The sequence below is a fragment of the Fragaria vesca genome, linkage group LG5, assembly GCF_000184155.1.
Source record: "Fragaria vesca subsp. vesca linkage group LG5, FraVesHawaii_1.0, whole genome shotgun sequence".
Taxonomy (NCBI): domain Eukaryota; kingdom Viridiplantae; phylum Streptophyta; class Magnoliopsida; order Rosales; family Rosaceae; genus Fragaria; species Fragaria vesca.
This window is the reverse complement of record NC_020495.1, coordinates 622,053-642,012: the sequence shown is the minus strand read 5'-3', so window position 1 is coordinate 642,012 and position 19,960 is coordinate 622,053. Positions and strand designations below refer to the sequence as shown.

At 40.2% G+C, this 19,960-nt stretch overlaps 2 protein-coding genes and 2 pseudogenes across 2 annotated transcripts in view; 2 read left to right on the top strand and 2 right to left on the bottom strand.

Moving 5' to 3' along the window:
* The first annotated feature begins 625 nt into the window (after positions 1-625).
* On the top strand, positions 626-2,270 carry LOC101290771 (annotated as a pseudogene).
* Positions 2,271-3,611: 1,341 nt separating this feature from the next.
* Positions 3,612-4,193, bottom strand: LOC101315244 (F-box/kelch-repeat protein At3g23880-like). The gene has a single exon (XM_004300684.1). It carries the CDS (start codon positions 4,191-4,193, stop codon positions 3,612-3,614), a length of 582 nt encoding a protein of 193 aa, XP_004300732.1.
* A 667-nt stretch (positions 4,194-4,860) lies between these two features.
* Positions 4,861-15,760, top strand: LOC101314956 (annotated as a pseudogene).
* A 2,188-nt stretch (positions 15,761-17,948) lies between these two features.
* The window catches only part of LOC101314666, a 3,815-nt gene continuing 1,803 nt past the window's right edge, over positions 17,949-19,960 (bottom strand). The window contains exons 3-4 of the mRNA XM_004300683.1: positions 18,477-18,746; positions 17,949-18,375 (exon numbers count right to left, since the gene is read on the bottom strand). Coding sequence (XP_004300731.1) covers positions 18,095-18,375; positions 18,477-18,746 — 551 coding nt within the window. The 3' untranslated portion in view covers positions 17,949-18,094. The remainder of the gene's footprint in view (positions 18,376-18,476; positions 18,747-19,960) is intronic.

Genomic DNA, 19,960 nt, shown 5'->3' with positions numbered 1-19,960 from the left:
CCTGTGTCCTGGTGTAGTAAAAAGCAAAGTGCAGTGTCTAGATCCTCCACTGAAGCTGAGTATAGAAGTATGGCAGATACAACTTCTGAACTCATGTGGCTTCTGCTCTTACTGAAGGATTTACATGTTCAACTTTCTGAAGTTCCAGTTCTTCATTGTGACAACATTTCAGCTTTAGCATTGGCTACTAATCTAGTATATCATTCAAAGTTAAAGCACATTGAAGTGGATGTGCATTTTACTCGCAATCAGGTGAAGGCTGGTTTTCTTAAGCTGCAGTTTGTTTCTTCTAAACATCAACTTGCAGATTTGTTTACCAAAAGCTTGTGCTCTCCACAACATCAGTTCTTATGTTCCAGCTTGATGCTTCACAATCACCATCAAGCTGAGGGAGGATGTTAGGATATTAAGTACTAATTGTATCCAATTAGTAGTAAAAGTGTTTAGCTGTTAGTTAATTAGCTAGCTTAAGCTCATACTGAGCTGTAAATAAGGGACACATGGTTGGTCTCTGTGATGTCTTAAGACATCATATATTTGCTGTAGCTTCTCTCTTTTCTTCAATTAATCAGAATCACAGTTTCCTTATCTTCTGTATTGCTTTCTTCTTCTCTAAGCTTTTAAGATGAACTTCTGGAGTGCTCTTCTTTACCTTATCCTTACCTGGACATTGATCCAAGCCCTCCTCTACTCAATTTCAAGAGCCAAAAACAGCTCCAAAAAGCTTCCACCGGGTCCAAAACCACTTCCAATCCTCGGAAACCTTCTCCAACTTGGTGACCAACCTCACAAATCTCTTGCCAAACTTGCCCAAATCCATGGCCCTTTGATGTCCCTAAAATTTGGACAAGTAACCTCCATAGTTGTTTCTTCATCAGCCATGGCTAAACAAGTCCTCCAAACCCATGACTGATACTTGTCCAATCGAACAATCCCCGATTCCATTCGAGCACTTGATCACCACACTGTTGGCCTGCCATGGATGCCAGTCTCACCCCTTTGGAGAAACCTTAGAAAAATATGCAACGCTCAGCTATTTGCCAACAAGATGCTTGATGCTAACCAAAACCTGCGGCGCAAGAAAGTGTAGCAACTCCTTGAATTAGTCCATAAAAGCAGCCTCATTGGTGAAGCAGTCGACTTTGGTAGCGCAGCTTTCACCACAACACTAAATTTGATGTCTAATACAATCTTTTCGATTGATTTAGCAGACCCGAGTTCCGAAATGGCCAGGGAGTTCAAGGAGATGGTGCATAATATTATGATAGAGGCTGGAAAACCAAACTTGGCCGACTATTTTCCACTGCTTAGGAAGATTGATCCTAATGGTAGAAGAAGGAGAATGACAAAGTATTTTGGAAAGATTTTGGATCTGATTCACATTATAGTTGAGCAAAGGTTGGAGCTGAGAAAAGTGACCAACTCTGCAACAAATGGTGATGTGTTGGATACCCTTCTCAACATTACAGAAGAAAACAGTGAGGAGATCAGCACAAATCAAATCTATCAACTAATAATGGTCAGTTTCCATTATATTCTTGATATTATTGTCAAATTTTAAATGCTTCAAGTACCATAATAACCCTGTACGTAGTATGATCCTTGAGTGATCTGTGTAGTCAATCTGTTCAGTATGATCCTTACTGATCGACTATGTTTGACGATAGGTTCTGTTTGTGGCGGGATCAGACACCACTTAGATCATGTTGCAATGGACAATGGCTGAGCTACTACACAACCCTGTAGTACTGTCAAAAGCACAACTAGAGCTCAGTGAAGTGATTGGAAAAGGCAATCCAGTTGAGGAATCCGACATTGCTAGACTACCTTACTTGCAAGCCATTGTCAAAGAAACTTTCCGTTTGCACCAAGGTCCTTTCTTACTTCCCCGAAGAGCTGAGTCAGACATAGAAATTGAAGGCTTGACAGTTCCAAAGGGAGCACAAGTGCTTGTTAACATATGGGCCATTGGCAGAGACTCAAACCTATGGGATGAGACGAATTCATTCAAACCGGACAGGTTCTTGGGGTCTGAAGTTGGTGTTAGACGTCAGAATTTTGAGTTTATTCCATTTGGCGCCGGATGTAGAATATGTCCGGGAGTGCCATTGGCAATGAGAATGTTGCACTTAATGTTGGGTTCTCTTATTCATTCCTTCGTTTGGAAGCTTGAAGATGGAGTTACACCAGAGAACATGAACATGGATGATAATTTTGGACTCAGCGTAGAGATGGCTGAACCTTTGAGAGCAATCCCTATCCCTCTGTGAAATTTGTAGCATAGGTATTTTGTTTTGTGTTAAACCAATCAACTAATAATGGTCAGTTGCCATTAACTTCTTGAAATTATTTTCATTTTTAAATGCTTCAAGTATATATAATAACTGAGTGATCATCTAAACAAATTCAGATAAACAAGGTAGGAAACACAGTGAAAATTGTAACTGAATTACATGGCTATATATATCGCTGCATCATCACGCGCGGCTATCAAGTACGTCATTTGATGGATACTATACTCCTGGTACATTCGACAACTTGATTGTAATCCATCAGCTCGGTGTTCAGAGGAAGACGTCTAAACTTGTTGGTAAAAACTTCTTGAAAGATTACTGCCGACTGGGATTTGAAGACGGTAACTAATTGCTCATTGTAACAAAACACTCCCAATTACCCGCAAATGTCAGCTGGTACTGCGGGCTCAAAAGTCAAGTGTTTAGTCCAACAACCCTCACCACCACCAAAGTCATCCATCACCCAAATCTCTCGAGTATCCTCCGTTGATGGATGAGGGCTCCAAGGACGAGGCGTACTAGTACAAAAAGCAATTGATTTGTTCCATAATCCAAACCCACAATAAGATAAATCACAATCATTTGGGGCAAATATAACTTGGAATGCTTCGTTCCCTATATCAAACGAAACAATGCAGTCTTTCATCAAGTCAATTGGATATTCATCCTCTTCATCTTTTGAATAGTCAGACGTCCTAATGTAATTCGGTTGTCGCAGTTCTCCGGTTCCACACCAGTAAAGAATGCCATCACGTACGGTATATGGAATGAGACTGGGGCCGATATATAGTAGTTTTCGTAACCAAATTATCAATAATTTTGATTTCTTTCCAAGAACTTGTATGAAGGCTGTATATTTGTGCTGTGGGAGGCAGTGGCGGATCTAGGAATTAAATTTCTTCTAGGCTAGTTTACACCCGTATATGTGATTTTTTTTTTTCAATATTGTTTCCATGTCAAAAAGATACTTCAAGGAGAGTAATATATAATGTCCTCATTAAACCCAATTTTCTTAAGATGGAGAAAAAAATGGGGGAAGAAAATAATAAATAGTAATAGAAAATAGGAAATTATTGAATGAAAAAATAAGATAAAAGAAAACAAAGAAGAAATGTAGAAAGAGGAAGGGGAAAGCAGGCAATGGGGACAAAAGAAAACGGAGGATGATGAAAGCTGGAATCGAACCCAAGTCAAGATAGGAGATGAAAATCTTTACGAAGCCATTTGCCAACTGAATTAGCAATGATATTGGTACCATAAGCACAGCTAGTGATATATATCATAGATTTTTGTCTAGGCTTCAGCCCATATAGCCTCTTAAGTAGATCCGCCCCTGGTGGGAGGATGAGCAACAACACGCCTACGCATACCATCCTTGAACTCTTGAAACCCGTTATTTAAAACTCGAACGATTTTGTAATCTTTCGATTTGAGATCATAACCAAATCCGTCAGCACATGATCCTAGGGAAGGCGCCGGCAAACACTTGAATTCCTTGATAGTTGGATCGCATAAAACAATGTATTTTGCACTATCTGTGAGACATAATATTCCATCACAATGAGTTGAAATGCGTACACAAAAGCGATGCCAATCTACCACACCCGGAGATAGAGGACTGTAGAGATCCTCGAGAATAGGATGGAGTTCATCGTCACCATCTAATCTTTGGCAAAGATCGAATGACGACAGTAAAACCTCCTTCTTGCCAGAGTGGATGTCATCAGCGACACAACGTCTTAAAACGACGGTGGTGGACGAGGCGTGTTTGTTGCGCTTCGAAGCGGAGAGGTGTTTGGCCGCGAAGGCTGAGTTACTAATCAAACGTTGCCATGACTTACGGACGCACTTGAATCTCATCAGAGATTTTGGAGGGAGCCTTGACAGGACTTCCTCCATAATCTCCTCGGGAAATTCGGAAAGCTCTGCGATACCTGAACGCAGGCAACTCTTGGGAACCAGACGCCGGAAATAAGAATGGCAAATTTATGTCTCAAAGAAACCGATATTATTCATAAATCATGTCTACCAACGATTACAATAGTCATATTTATAGGGTTTACAATACTTGGAGAATAATAAGTATTGTTATTATTCTTGGAGAATAATAGTCATAATAAGTAGGGTTTACAATACTTGGAGAATAATAGTCATAATAAGTATACATCGGCAAAATGGAAACCTAATTGAATAATGACACAAAAAGAATGGAAGAGAATGGCAAAACAAAAATAAGGAATCCCCGGTCTGAGTTCATTGATGCTGCCTGCTACTACCTCTATGAATCCAACTGACCATGTTATGCAGGAACAAAGTGAGGCACCACCGCATCAGCTGGAATTGCTAAGATGAACAAGAATTGCTCACCACCTAGCTTTAAACCTCAACAACTCGCAGTCACTTATTGAGTTATGTGATGCTCTCGATGATGCCATATATTATGCAGGATATGCTGGAAAGCACAAAAAAGCAACTAGAGCTTCATACTGCTGGTAGCAATGCAAATGCGGAAGAGGTAGTCCAGGCTGGGTGTGCCTCTGCTTTTGAAAGATAATAACCTGATCGAATGGAGTCTGAAAGTTCAACTCAGGTTGTAGCTATAAAAGAACCGGTGGTGATTGAATTAGTCAATCCGATACGGACAAGGAGTCTCTTCTTGGGGAGTAACAGTGCTCAGAGACATGGAAGCAGCTTGAACAAGGAGTGTCATGTTTCCACAACCTACAAGGGCTTTCTCCCCGCACACGTGTTTTTGTTTGCCTAAGCTTAGGCCTCATCATGAGCCGGGCTAGGGCCGGCCCTACCCTAAATTTTAGGACTTAGGGTAGGGTCAGGTAGGGCTTTGACTTGGTCAACAAAATTTAGGGCCAGGTAGGGTCGGACCGGGGCTCAAATATGCAAGCCCTTACCCGCCCTTAAAGCCCAATTCGTTAGGGTTAATAGGGCCGGGTAGGGTCGGCCCTTTGAATAGGGCTAAATAGGGCCGAAAGGGCCGAATATGTCGTTATTTATTTTAACGAAATAAATTCATGAGTTTTAATTTTTTTTCTCAAATATTACCTCAAGAGATATATGTGATATAAGACCCTATTTTTAGTCATATTTAACATACATATACATTATATTTAACTTAAGACATCTAAAATTATTAATGTAAGTAGTTATATTCATATATTTCATTAACTATCTCTAAATCACCAAAAATCAATCATTATTTAACAAAGAAAAATACAAATTAAAGAAATAAAATTTACAAGATTAGTTGTATTGTATAAAAATAAGAAACATATTAAAAACAATAGAAAATAAATAATTATTAGGGCTTAAAGGGCGGGCTTTTAGGACCGGGAGGGCTCAATAGGGTAGAGCCGAGTTTCATTTGCTTGACCCTTGCCCTACCCTAATTGAAAATGGCTAGCACCGGCCCGCCTTAGGACGGGCTAAGACCGAAGGCCAAAAAATGAGGCCGCTAAGCTTATGTTATGTAAACGACACACCGTGCACAAACCGAGAGGTTGGGCACTACCACACAAATGTGGGCTTCACCATTAGTGATAGTGTCCTCTAGCCATATTTGTGGTGGTAGGAGGGAGGGGAGGAGGGGGGGGGGGGGGGGGGGGGGGGAAGGGCTAGCCACAGACATAGCCACCGACGGTAAGTGGTTAATTAACCACCACTCATTCTAGCATTTGTAGATCCTATATTACTACGTGCAACACTTGCTTGTTTGATGTTTCTGTATCAAGTTATCAACTAGCAATTCTAGGCTACTCTTGGCTAGTCTAGATTCTCTAGAATTTGTAGATTATTTTTTTATCAACGTGCATTAACATAAACTATGATGTGTGACGATCATCATCATAGATCGATCCTCACTTTCCGGCACCGGGCAAACTGTCTGTGTGACAGGGGCGGGAGGCTTTATTGCTTCTTGGATTGTCAAGCTCCTTCTGGAGAGAGGCTATAATGTGAGAGGAACCGCAAGAAATCCAGGTAGAGACTACCATAAACTAAGCTCTGTAACTAGGCCTGGGACGGTTCGGATTGGGTAAAAAAAACAGTAAAACCGCATAGTAAATTTGTTTACCGTAAACGGTTCAGTTTTTAAATTTTTTTACTTAAGAACCGCACCCAAACCGAACCGTTTGGAACCGGTTCGGTTTCTACGGTTCTGCGGTTCCTATGCAACATGATCAGTTGCAAAATTTTCTGATTTTTGTCCAGTACAACATGAAAGTCTCAAAACATGAATGCACTCAATGCAACAATGTTTCAAAGTTCAAACCAACATAGTGAACATACCAAATTACCAATTGTCAAATGTCAAATAGAAAGAAATGCAGCAAAAGCAAAGTGGCAAACAATAAAAACACAACTCCAAGTCTCCAAGCAAAACAATGGAAACATGACACAGTTCCAAACTTCCAAGTCCAAATAACAACAAGATAATATTAATAGATATAGGAGGGGCTGGAGGGCAGAGGGCTTCAAAGTTGATCAGCAGCATCAGCTAGCACTTAGCAAGTTGGCAGCTTGTATTTTTAGACTTCTAAATTCTAATATCCACTCTTCACTATTACAAAGGCTCCAGCTCCAGCAAAACCTATTGCAATAGTAACATTAGTACATACTGTACATTACTTCCTCTCTAACACAACTTACACAAGACACAAGTATATAAAAACTCAAAACTGAACTGTTGAACATAAACAATTAAACATAATGCAAACCTGGGATCATTTGTTTCTTTTTCCAAACTTTGAACTTTTTGAAAAATTTGGAAGCTTTTGAAGGTTTCGAAGTTTTTGAAGCATCACTGCTTTTTGAAGATTTGGAAACCTTTGCAGCCTTTCGGCTTTGATGAGTGGCTAGCTCCTCTTCTTGAATTGCCAACTAAAGCTTCTCTAATCTTATTCTCTCTTCTTCTGCTTGTTCTGCACATAATATAAGCTCATGTTAGTTGCATATTTGAATCTAAAACGCTGAACAATAAAATGAAAATAGCTGCAAGTTAGATACCTTTTTCAACATCTTCAAACCACCCCATTTCCTCAATACTTGGAATATATTGTAACCCCATAATTGCATCAGACTTGAGCCAATTTTGGAGGCAGATTAAGGCCTCAACAGTCCTAGGAGTTAATGAACTCCTATGTGGATCAATCACTCTCTTTCCAGTACTGAATGAACTCTCACTAGCCACTGTTGACACTTGGATTGCTAAAACATCTCTTGCAACAACTTGCAAGTTGGGATATTTTGAACCATTACACCTCCACCAATCCAAAATACTCCACTTCTCCCTATCTTTAGGCTTCTCTATAGGATCAAGCAAGTATCTATCAACCTCTCCTCCAACACACCTTCAAGTTGCTTGTTCCACGCCTCAAGCATAGCTGCCCTCTTCCCTAATACCCCTTCTGGCTGCACACTTGGTGTTGGTGTGTTGCTGCTGCCCTCTCCCACACTTCTTTTCCTCTTTGCTGCACTGGATTGGCTAGATTCAGCCTTTTCAACTTCTAATGTTGCATATAGATCACACAACTCTAGCAAAAGCTGCTTCACTTCATCACTTTTTCTCCTTATTGCATCACTTCTCATGTTAAGCATTGTATGACACACATGTTCAACATTCTTCAATTTGTACATCGGATCCAAGACAAGTGCAATAAAAAAAAGCTGATTGATGTCATCTACTGATCCAAAGTATTTTCTGAACTTGGCCCTCATTTTGTTGGACATACCATGCAACACCTTATCAGTCTCACTTGCATCACTAGATAATGGTTTATTGAACATCTCATCTAACTCTGCTTTGACTATGGCTATGTCCACAAAAGCTTTGTGTGCCGTTTGTGTGCCGTAGGCTTCAATTGCGCGCTCACATCCACTGTTGTGTCTAAGTAAACTTTCAGATACTTGACCAAAACACTTGCTTTCTCTCAATCAGATACAACTAGAGGCCCTACCCTCTTCTTTTGCTGTTGTGTTGCAACAACTACTTGAGATTCTGCCTCTTCTCCTTCATCATTCAACTCTTCATCTTCATCAAAATAACTTATATATCTTCCATCTTCCTCATCTGCCATTCTGTTGAAAGCCTTCTTTAACTGTAAAGCCGTATCTAGCATCATGTAGGTTGAATTCCACCTTGTTGGCACATCTAACACACAAACCTTTTTACAAGGTATCTTCTCTTTTTCAACACATGCTTTAAATGCTTCAAGCCTTTGTCCACTACTCCTCACATACCTAACAACATTTCTAATGCTAGCCACTGACTTGTTCATTATATGGAGACCAGACTTCACAATTAGGTTTAGAATATGAGCCAAGCATCTCACATGCATATATTTTCCTCCAAAAATGGGCTGCCTAGGCCATCCACTCATTTTCTCTATAAGGTACTCTATTGCTACCTTATTTGCTGATGCATTATCTACTGATATAGTCAGTACCTTATCTAAATTCCACTCCATCATGCAAGTTTCTAATATTTTTCCTATGCTATTCCCACTGTGGTTAGGTATCACACAAAAATTAAGGACTCTTTTGTGCATATTCCATCCACCATCAATGAAGTGCGCCGTGATCACCATATAATTGATGTTTTGGCATGAGGTCCATGTGTCTGTAGTCAAACAAACAGAATGTGACCTCAGTTCTTTCCTTAACTCCTTCTTTTTGGTATCATACATGCGCAAAAAATTCTTCACTACAACTTTCCTACAAGGTGGAATCCAATTTGGTATTGCTACTTTACAGAAATGTTTAAACCCCGGCCTTTCAATTGAACTAAAAGGCAATTCATCCAACACAATCATAACACAAGCAACATCTAGACATGCATCTTCTGACCATTTTCTAACAACTACATTCCCATTTGGGTCCAACACATTAGCATTCATTATATGTTGAGTCTCTAAATCGACTTTATCAGGATAACCTTTGCAAACAGTCTCAGTATGTTTTGCAAGTGAACTAGTACCATTTGCTCTAGAATCACATTTCAGAGTAGTGGGGCAGTACTTACATTGCGCTCTCTTTTCAATGCCAATTTGCTGCTCCTTTCCATCTACAATCCCCATTATTGGTTCGTCATATCTGGTGTAATGCGCCCACACTCTTGACCTCTCTTTAGCAGCAGCCCTCAGCCTCCTTCCCCTCATGTTTCTAGCAGGCTTAAACTTATCATTCTCTTTTGATGAACGAGGAGCTGTAGTTACTGTTTCTGAGCTTGGTTGAACCACTTCTACCTCATCTCCACTTCTTTCAGTTTCTATTACATAATCGTAGTCTGAATCATACTCTTCAGACGACATTGCCAACCTGTTAATTCAAAGAAAATGAATCAAACGAAACAGTACAATGATTATAAGTTTAGATCAATGAAGACAACGTACTACAATCTGAACACGAAAAAGAACTAGAAACACGAGGGGAAGACGAGAATCAACGAAAACGAAGCAAAAACTACAATCCAACATGCTTACAGTTTATATAAAAGTGAAATTGAATCACATAAACAAAATTACTTACAGTTGAGAACTGAAAATGGTGAAGAGGAAGCAAATCTTATAACTTAATCTTATGAATTTCAATTGAAAAAGAGAGAAAACTCAGAAAATAGATGAGGAAGAGATGAGGCAGACTGCAGAAAAGACTCAAAAGAGAGACTGCGAGAGAGTGGGAGAGAGTGATAAGTTTTTAGGGTTTTTTGTTACTTCGATCTGACGGTGGAGATTAAAGGTATTAAGATCCAACGGTTCCTACAGTTTTTTTTTTTTTTTTCACAGAACCGGAACCGAACCGAGTTAGTTAGACCGGTTCGGTTCAAGCAAAACAAGCTGTAATTTCTTGCAGAAACTGCGCCGAACCGTCGGTTTCGGTCCGGTTCAGGCCGGTTTTGCGGTTTACGGGTCCAAAAGTCCCAGGCCTATCTGTAACCATGCATTTGTGAATTTTTGCCTCCAACGAATGTGTGCATGCAAATTATATGCATAAACAGGTATTTATTTCCTTTACTGATTATGCGTACGTTGAAATCTCATTTTTTGTGTCGTGTACTCACAGATGACCCGAAGAACGTTCATTTGAGAGAGCTTGAAGGAGCCAGAGAGAGGTTGACCTTGCGAAAAGCCGATCTTCTCAATTTCGACAGCCTTAAAGATGCCATTGCCGGCTGTGATGGCGTTTTCCACACAGCATGCCCTGTAACTGATGATCCGGTAAGTTGACAACGGTGACTGTCGCCCGCCCTTTGTTTCCCTTGCTTTCTTTCTTACTTTGTCCTTTTCAGTTGGTGGGAAATCGATCTCTTAGTCACTTACATTTGTTGATTGTGATCTATGTGGCGGACTCATTCCTAGTACAAATAATGAGCCCTTTTTTCTCTTTCTTGTTTTGAAGAGGAAGACTTCTTTCAGTTGGTGAAAGTTTCAGCAATCTAGCTAGAAGAGCTTTCCGAAAGTTACCTCAAAATCCAATTAAACAAAATCACTATTCACCGTTAATCCCTAATCTTAATTTATCACGAATATTTACAGTAGCTATACTGTTTTTTTTTTTTTTCTTCAGAATGAATATCGATCAGCTATAAACATTACACAAATCACAGATATAATGCAGTACATTTTCATGTAAAAGAAAAGAAAGTATGCGCTGCTTAAGCTCTCTGATTATTAGAAGATCATACAATAATAATATGATTTGCATGTACAGAAACAAATAGTGGAGCCGGCGGTGATCGGAACGAAGAATGTGATGGTTGCTGCTTCTGAAGCCAAGGTTAAACGCGTGGTCTTGACATCTTCAATTGGTGCCGTCTACATGAACCCACCAGAGATCCTGATCTGGTTGTCGATGAGTCCTGTTGGAGTGACCTGGAGTTTTGCAAGAACACCAAGGTAAATCAAGCATACCTTATATAAGAAGGATGACTTGTAAGCATTTTCACAAGAAATATCATGTTTAAATTAAGGGTTCTGAAATATCATGTTTAAATTTCAAAGCCCTAAAACACTTTGATCGATTTCTGCAAAACAACTGAACTTTCAGAACTGGTACTGCTATGGGAAAACTTTGGCGGAGCAAGATCCATGGGATGAGGCAAAAGAGAGAAGAATGGACTTGGTTGTGGTGAACCCAGTTGTGGTTTTTCGGACCACTGCTCCAACCAACCATCAACGCCAGCACCATCCACATCCTAAAATATTTGAATGGCTCAACCAAGACTTATGCCAATTCAGTTCAGGCCTATGTGCGTGTTCTGGATGTGGCATTAGCACACATACTGGTGTATGAAACTGCCTCTGCCTCTGGCCGTTATATCTGCGGTGAGAGCATGCTTCATCGTAGAGATGTCGTTGACATCCTTGCCAAGTCCTTCCCTGAATACCCAATACCCACCAAGTAAGTAGTAGCCAGCACTTCTTCATTATCGATCATTACGGGTCTGTTCACCTGCTACTCAAAACACATTTCCCTGATAGTTTTGCAGGTTGAAAGATCATGGGAAACCCAGAGCCAAACCATACAAGTTTTCAAACCAGAAGCTACGAGACTTGGGTTTCAAGTTCACCCCAGTGAAGCAGAGCCTATACGACACTGTCAAGAGCTTGCAGGACAAGGGGCACCTTAAAGTTCCTACAAAACAAACATGAATAAGACTACATTAAGATCCAATCCTAAATAAAGCTTATATTGCGAGCTGCAATGTAACAAAGTATAACGTAGTGTGCAAACATAACTCTACCATAGAGACAAGGGCGGAGGTAGAACTATAAGTCTAAAGGGACCGAGATATGAAATACGAAAAAAGATATATAAAATTTTAAATTATCTGTCAAAATTATGTGTTAACTTATTGTTTTTGTTGATGTATAATTTCATTTATATATGTAAATGATTATATATTGAAAGTTTACATGCATGTAAAATGATTAGTTAATAACTAATTGATTATGGTGATGAATATGGCAAGATACAACGAAGAAAGAGATTATATAGTCCAACATATCAAACTAGTCATTATTACGTGACATATTATTATATAAAAAAAGGACCAGATCATTACAATTATATATAATTGTAACCATTTAGTCCTACAATTATAGTGTAATTGACCATCTTCAAAATGTTGGTCTTAGTGTACCTCCGTCAGTACATAGAGACCAGCAATAATGTGCTCAGAGTTATTTAATAATTTTCTTTTATTAATGTACTAAAATGTGTTGTTTTACATCCTCTTCAAGTTTAGGGTATGCCCGACTTGTCGATCTGTACTCTCTATATCAATTTGTATATTTTGGAAGTGGTTTTGGCCTAGGAATCCTTTTTCCTTTTGTACATATGTATTTCTACGCTGATTTATGCGCCATTGTATAATTAGTCTTTTGCTTTGTTTACTCGTCTGTTGTTTTGCTAGGGTTTTGGTTGATGTAGACTTGTCATCTGCTCCTCCATGTGAGTTAACTGTGCGTAGGAAAACCGGCGAGGTCGTCATAGTGGTGGAGGTTGAATATGAGCGTCTCCCTGAGTCCCTGGTTTCTACATGTAAATTAGTTCAAAAGTCTATACGACTTGAGGAGACCGATGAAGCTCGTGGCCGTTCTCGAAAGCCCCGGCGTCGCCACCGTAAAGCTAAGCAAATTTTTGTTCAAAAACAACCAGAAAAGTTAGATAATGGGAAGCAAGTGACGGTGGATAATACTCATCTGGCGATGAATGACCTTGAAGAAGGTCCGTCTTTTGCTAGTAAGTCTCCATCTCCTAATCCTATTGATACACAACTAATGGAGAATCCATGTGGTACTGGTGGTGATTTAGTTGAGCATGAGCTGCTCACTATGGTCGCTGGGGTTACTACTAGCTATTCAACAAACAATAGAGGGTAATCATAATACAACTAGTGTTGAGCAAAACATGGTAGTAACACATGTCCCTCAGATTGTGTCTGAGCAGAGACACAATTGGAGACCGAAATGAAATTTTGATTAACAATAATAATATAGATTCGGCTTTATTTGCTAGTATCTAGTGTTTATCAAACCAAGTTTTGTTAGGGTGATTTAGAAAATGAAGAACCCCTTGGTCATCATACATATGCCCAGACTGATAGGGTGAGCCCTCTGAGTTTCTGGTATGATGAGGGTGAAACTTTGGAAGATGAGAATCTACTCAAGTCTCTCCTGAAATCTCAAAAGAAAAAATTAAAGAATAAGAAGGATTTATAAGACCCTTACCTTGCCCGTAATCGGACTCCTGTTGTGCGTCTTGATCTTTGATGTGATTGGTCTGTGCTCTTCTTGTTCATGTTTTGGTTGCTTTTTGATTTTTCTATTTTTTTTCTAGGAGGTTTTGGCTTCATGTTCCTCTCTTAGGTTATATCTTTTGTATTTAATAAAATTTTGTTTGCCAAAAAAAAAAAATCTATAGTTCTATACTAATAAGGTCTCCAAATCTATTTACGTTGAGCTATGAACATGAATGCATGGGAACTTACGCGTGCGGAAGTTATGTCTTTACTCTTGATTTGCTCGGGTTGGCGCAAGCCTAGGAGTAAGTACGTACGTACTCAAAGAAACCTTTGCAACCATGCGGCCATGCTCTTATTATTAGGAGTCTTAGCTCTCTCACTTGTCTCTGTTTGTGACCATATTCTGATTTGGTTTCGATCTTTTGCACCAGTACTGTTGGGCTAGCTCTGGGGAAAACATGAATGGAGATCGACGCCGAGGTCGACGCAATCCAACAAAGCATATGGAAGAAGCTTATCATCATGAAGAGGCTATTAAGAAACCTGAAATGCCATTGTAATTAAACTAGGGTTGGCCGGTTGGTGTAAGATCATTGTTCATATTGGTTGAGACTCGAATTGATTGCTTAATTGGTGAGCTCCTCTTGCTTTGGAAACCAGACATGTTGGGTTTCTTGTTCAGGATTGAAGCAGGCTGATCGATCAGCCCAACATAGCACTGACCCAGGTCATTAAAGTTGGATGGGCCTTAGTCGAGGCCTTGTCCATCCCCACGTGTGAACGTTCGGCTGTCTGAAATTTACCAGTTTCCCTAGTAAAACAGTAAAAAGACCGGAGTCAGAGCCGCGTCACCAAACTAACTACTAAGGAGAAAACCACAGTACAACCAACCAGAAAACAACACCGACACTCTAACTCACTATATATAAAAAGCACGCGTCCCAATGACTCCATTAATCCCCCTCTTTATTCCCTCCATTTCCGAATCCGACGGCTCCACCCCCACCTCCTCCTCCAAATCTGAATCTCCTCCGTCCGATCGGATCCCCTTCCACTCTTTCATTACCCCCAACTTGTCATCCACTCCAGATCTGAGTAGAGAGAGAGAGAGAGAAACCAAATGGTGGAAGCCCAGACATGGACGACGCGTCGTATGAGCAACCCGCGGCTTCTCGACGCCTCCTCCTCCCCCGCCGCCGACCTCGCCGTCGACATCCCCGCCACTCCCCCCGGCGACGTCCGCAACGGCACTAGCTACTCCACCTACGGCGGATCCTTCCTCCTCACGCCGACTCTATCCACGGCGGCGATCATCGGGTCGTGGTACTTGTCCAACATCGGAGTCCTCCTCCTCAACAAGTACCTCCTCAGCTACTACGGCTACCGCTACCCTATCTTCCTCACAATGCTCCACATGCTCTCCTGCGCCGCCTACAGCTACGTCGCCATCCACTTCCTCGAGCTCGTGCCACGTCAGCACATCGTCTCCCGGCGTCAGTTCCTCAAGATCTTCGCCCTCAGCGCCATCTTCTGCTTCTCCGTCGTCTGCGGCAACACCTCCCTCCGCTACCTCCCCGTCTCATTCAACCAGGCAATCGGGGCCACCACCCCGTTTTTTACTGCGATCTTCGCATGCATAATCACCTGTAAGAAGGAATCGGCCGAGGTTTACGGCGCGCTTCTGCCCGTTGTTTTCGGGATCGTCCTGGCCAGCAACAGCGAGCCGCTTTTCCATCTCTTCGGGTTCCTCGTCTGCGTGGGGTCCACCGCCGGCCGGGCCTTGAAGTCCGTCGTGCAGGGGATTTTACTGACCAACGACTCGGAGAAGCTCCACTCGATGAACTTGCTTCTCTACATGGCGCCGATGGCCGCCTGCATTCTGCTGCCGTTTACTCTTTACGTTGAGGGCAACGTGGCGGCGATGACGATAGAGAAGGCCAAGGGAGACCCTTACATTGTGTTCTTGTTGCTCGGGAACGCCACCGTGGCGTACTTGGTCAACTTGACCAACTTCTTGGTGACCAAGCACACAAGCGCGTTGACGCTTCAGGTGCTAGGAAATGCCAAGGCGGCCGTGGCTGCCGTCGTGTCGGTTTTGATATTCCGGAACCCGGTGACGGTGATGGGAATGACGGGGTTTGCCGTGACCATCATGGGGGTGGTGCTTTACAGCGAGGCCAAGAAGAGGTCCAAAGTTACAACTCATTGATACAGCAAAGAATAAAGATTTTCACACATTCATTTTGACTTGACTCTACCGCCAGAAATTCGGGTACGAATTTTTTGTTTTTATAATTGTTGTTTCCTTTCGTTATTAATTTGATTTATGGGATCAAAAGGAGAGAAATTGGATCAAAGTAAAATGCGAATGGAGTGTATAGGATTGGTGGAGAAAGAGAAACAAAAGATATGCTCTTTGTCTGCCTTTTTTTTTTTTTCTTTAATTGTTGTTGATAGGGTATAGCAGAGAATATGTAAGTTTTCTCTTTCACTTTACCCTGTGTGTAACTTTATGAAATATCCACAATTGGACATACAACTCTGATATCAATTTTAAGTTTACTTTGTTGGGGGAGGAAAAATTTCTCTTCCAATTCAATTGTTAAGATCTTCTCTGTTTTTTCCCCCCGCCCTCTTATGACTATGCAATTCTGGTGATTCTTTTGTAGTTATATGTGTATTTGCTTTTGTATTTCTTACTTTTTATTTTCCATCATATAAATGTTTGCGTCGGCAGCATAGCATTCTTTGGATTGTTTGTTTTGCATCATGATTACATCATTGTTTTGTAACTCTTGGAACTAGTTTAGAGGCTGGAGTGCTTCTGTGCTTGTCTTCCAGAAATGAGAATAAGAATACAGGGTATTAATATTCAATGCAGTCTGAGTTTCTTTGGACATGAGTGACTGAGTGTAACTATAGGGGTATATTACTATTGTTAGACAACCATTAGACTTAACAACTTGAGCTGTTAGAAAACAGACCAAAAATGAATAACGCAGTTGTGTGCACATATCCCTCGAGAGTTCAAGATATAGAGCAGGAGAGAAACCTATAGTTGCAACCTCTCCCTGCACATGGAGAATGGGGATTGAAGGTTTGGAGAATTAGATACATATCAGGCAAGTATATTGATGAGCACCAACAGGGTCGTATAACAGATCAGTGATTAGGACCGAGATATATGTTACACTAATGCTATAGGGTACCCACCACATCTGATAATGTTTACAGTATGCATAATATGCATTTCAACTTATTCACATATTCAAAAGTATCTTCTCCCATCTCTCTCATCTGATGTGACTAATAATTAAGATTTTGCTCAATTATTGCTAACCAATAATACTCTGCTGATGCAATTACCGTCACAATTAACCTATAGGAATTGTTGATATATTATTTTTTTGGCTTAGGATAACAAGAGTAAATAACCTAGTTTAGCTTGTTTGTCTATATTGAAATTGCTTGTGTGACTTATAGGTTGTAGGATTTGGACATTGAGTTTTTCATCAGATGCGACTAAGGTTCTGTCAAAAATTGAATGAATTCAGTACAAAAGGATTCCTGTAGGTTGGATTCAGGAGATGAATTTCTAAATAAGTACATAGTATTTGAGTTCATGGATTATATATTAAGAAATTATTCAGATTTGAAATATGAAGCAGTGAAGAAACACCATTTTCTATGTTAAAATTCTATGAGATTGGATTTGCTATCTATATCAAAATTCCATGTTATTCCCCATTTTCATATAGCTTTCAACTTTAATTATGAGTTCTTATTTGAGATTTGGATAGTGAATTCCCTGTTGTTCTTGATAGATATAGCTTTCTTGTCTGTTATATAACCAGCCACAATTAAGCTGGCCCATCATTAAGTACTTGGTGTTCATGAAATTTATATCCCCACCAAGAATCCAAGAGGTTCTTCTAATGTAGACTGCGTAGTTTGTAGGATACAAATGCCATGTTGTCAGTCACAATAAGCATGTGGTATGTTTTATTCTTTTGCCTTTGTTCTGATTATCTGGCCTTTTCTTTGGGTACTGCCCTATCGCCATCGATCTAATTGCACTAGGTTTGGTTGGTGGTAGTTGAGGCTTCCTCTATCCAGTGCTGTTATCCCCAATTCCTTGTGCAACTCAGGATGAGTTTTGAGTCTTTGAGATTGAGTTATACAACTAAGAAATGGAATCACATGGAGCCAAATCTGGGTCTATGTTCTATGACTGTTTGGCTTCTATCTGAATTGGTAGTTGATCCCCAAATTCAGGACTCTGATTGATAAATGCAATTTCATTAGTCAAGATAACCCTCCAAGGCTCCAATCATATGCATTCATCGGTGCCATTATACTTTGATTTGATATAAGATCTTGTTTCTTTTCCGCAATTTATAAAGAATGTAGAGATCAATTCCAATATAGTGTGTGTAGTATAACAAAATTGCTGACGCTTATTCTTAACTAGAAACAAATACTCTAAGAACAATATCTGATAGTAATCACCAGCCGCCCATACTCTGCTGCGCTAACACTTCGACTAGCTGCATCTGGCGGTGGGACTGGGGCTAGGAACAGCGGATGAGGCAGAGAGGGGGCTTGGGCTGGGAGCCATCGATGGCATGACAGTGATGAAGAGCTTCTGTCCAACAGAACAATGCCTAGCAACACCACAAATGTACCATTTTCTTCCTGGGGTTGCGAGGTTGATCACATCATTTCCACTTGTTAAAGGCATGACGCCGGCAGGGACTGCACACTCTTGAAACCCGGTGCCGTTCACTTTGTACACGTTGTGTACTCCTTGGGGGTAATTGAAAACTGCATGAGATGAAGAATCATCAGAAAACTGAAACTAGTTCCCAAAACAAAGATTACAAGATGATGCATAGGTGCAAGTTAGTGCTTGTTAATATGCTTACCGAGGATATCGCCGACGTAGAACATCTTTCCCTGAGCCCAAGCTTGGTAATCGAAGTTAATAGTCCAACCTTTACCGTCGCCAACGATGTAATCGGTAGCCAGGATTGAAGGGGCAAAAATGGCTAGGATGATGGCAAGGATGACAAAGTGCTGAGTAGAGGCCATTGCGAGTTTGGGATTAGCTAGTATGGAGGTAACTAGGGTCTTAAAAGTTGGTTGGTTTGAGATGATGAGCTTGATCGGTTTGATTGTACAAATGAATTGAAATGCTTGCCATTTATAGGGTGGTGTTGTTGAGTCAGGCATGGTAAAAGTTAGGGTAGCATAGGGTGTACAGGGACGGCATTGCCTTGCCGAATGGAATGAATGGACTGAAGGGTTAAAATACAACACTGAACAAATTAAGGCAGACCACAAGAAAGTTTAGTTTTGTTGGAGTTATTCACGTAATGGGATGCGTGACCAAGTTTGATGGTTAATTTTCTTGGCCTGCCTTGTGATTTTAGTCATTTTACTGTTGGAAATGTATGTTAACATGTTACAATTGACACTCTCTTTAAAAGAAAATTAAACGAAGAGATTGTCAGGATATGGTTAAATGGGGTGATTGATTGCTTTGCAACTTCAAGTTGGAAAGGCTTTGAATTCGATATGTGATCTACTGTTAAAAGGAAGCTCGATTCTATGAGTGCGGCTGTTTGCCTTAACTAAGATTAGTATAGAATTAAGGGAGAGATATCAAGTTCGATCATAATATTGGCATTGTAATAGGAAGTTAGGAACTTATGTAAGTTCCTCATGTACTTGTATTATCTAATTAGACCTAATGGTGACATATTCATGAATGAAAGATGATATATTTTCTCTTGATTTCTATTCTCAATTTCCTATAACTTTTACTCAATTGACAAAGTACGTACTTACGAGAGATATAGCTAAATTCTGTTGAGTTAGAGATTTGTATGTGGCATGTAGAGCAACAAATTTTCTACTTTATAGTACTACGAGCAACGAATACTAAACTGATTAGCTATAAAATCTTGTACATCATGTGGTGAACATTATTGATCAAATTTCCAATTTTGGAAATTAGCACCATTCATGGTATAGGTGAGTAGTCGTTTTCATGATTGTATTAATACATATTCGGCAACCTAACTCATATAGGCTTGTCAATGAGATGTCGCGTTGTGTTGGATTCGGATCATGTCAATGTCGAACTATGTAAGTAAACTTGAAATGAATCGGAAAATCAAAAATTCAAATTCAATTTGTTTGTCAAACGAATCACCCGACCTAATCTACACAACCTATTTACCAAAATATTATGTCATATAAATCACACTGTATTAAAAGTGTCGAAATTTATAAATAACTCTGAATAGATACAAGAATCAAAAACACAAATCTATATATCAATATATGATTAAAGTGATGGTTTATAGTCGATTGATATAAAACACACACACACTCTCTCTCTCTC

Bases quoted from the DNA above. Each gene is read 5' to 3' on its own strand.
- LOC101315244 (XM_004300684.1), bottom strand. From the start codon at position 4,193: ATGGAGGAAGTCCTGTCAAGGCTCCCTCCAAAATCTCTGATGAGATTC.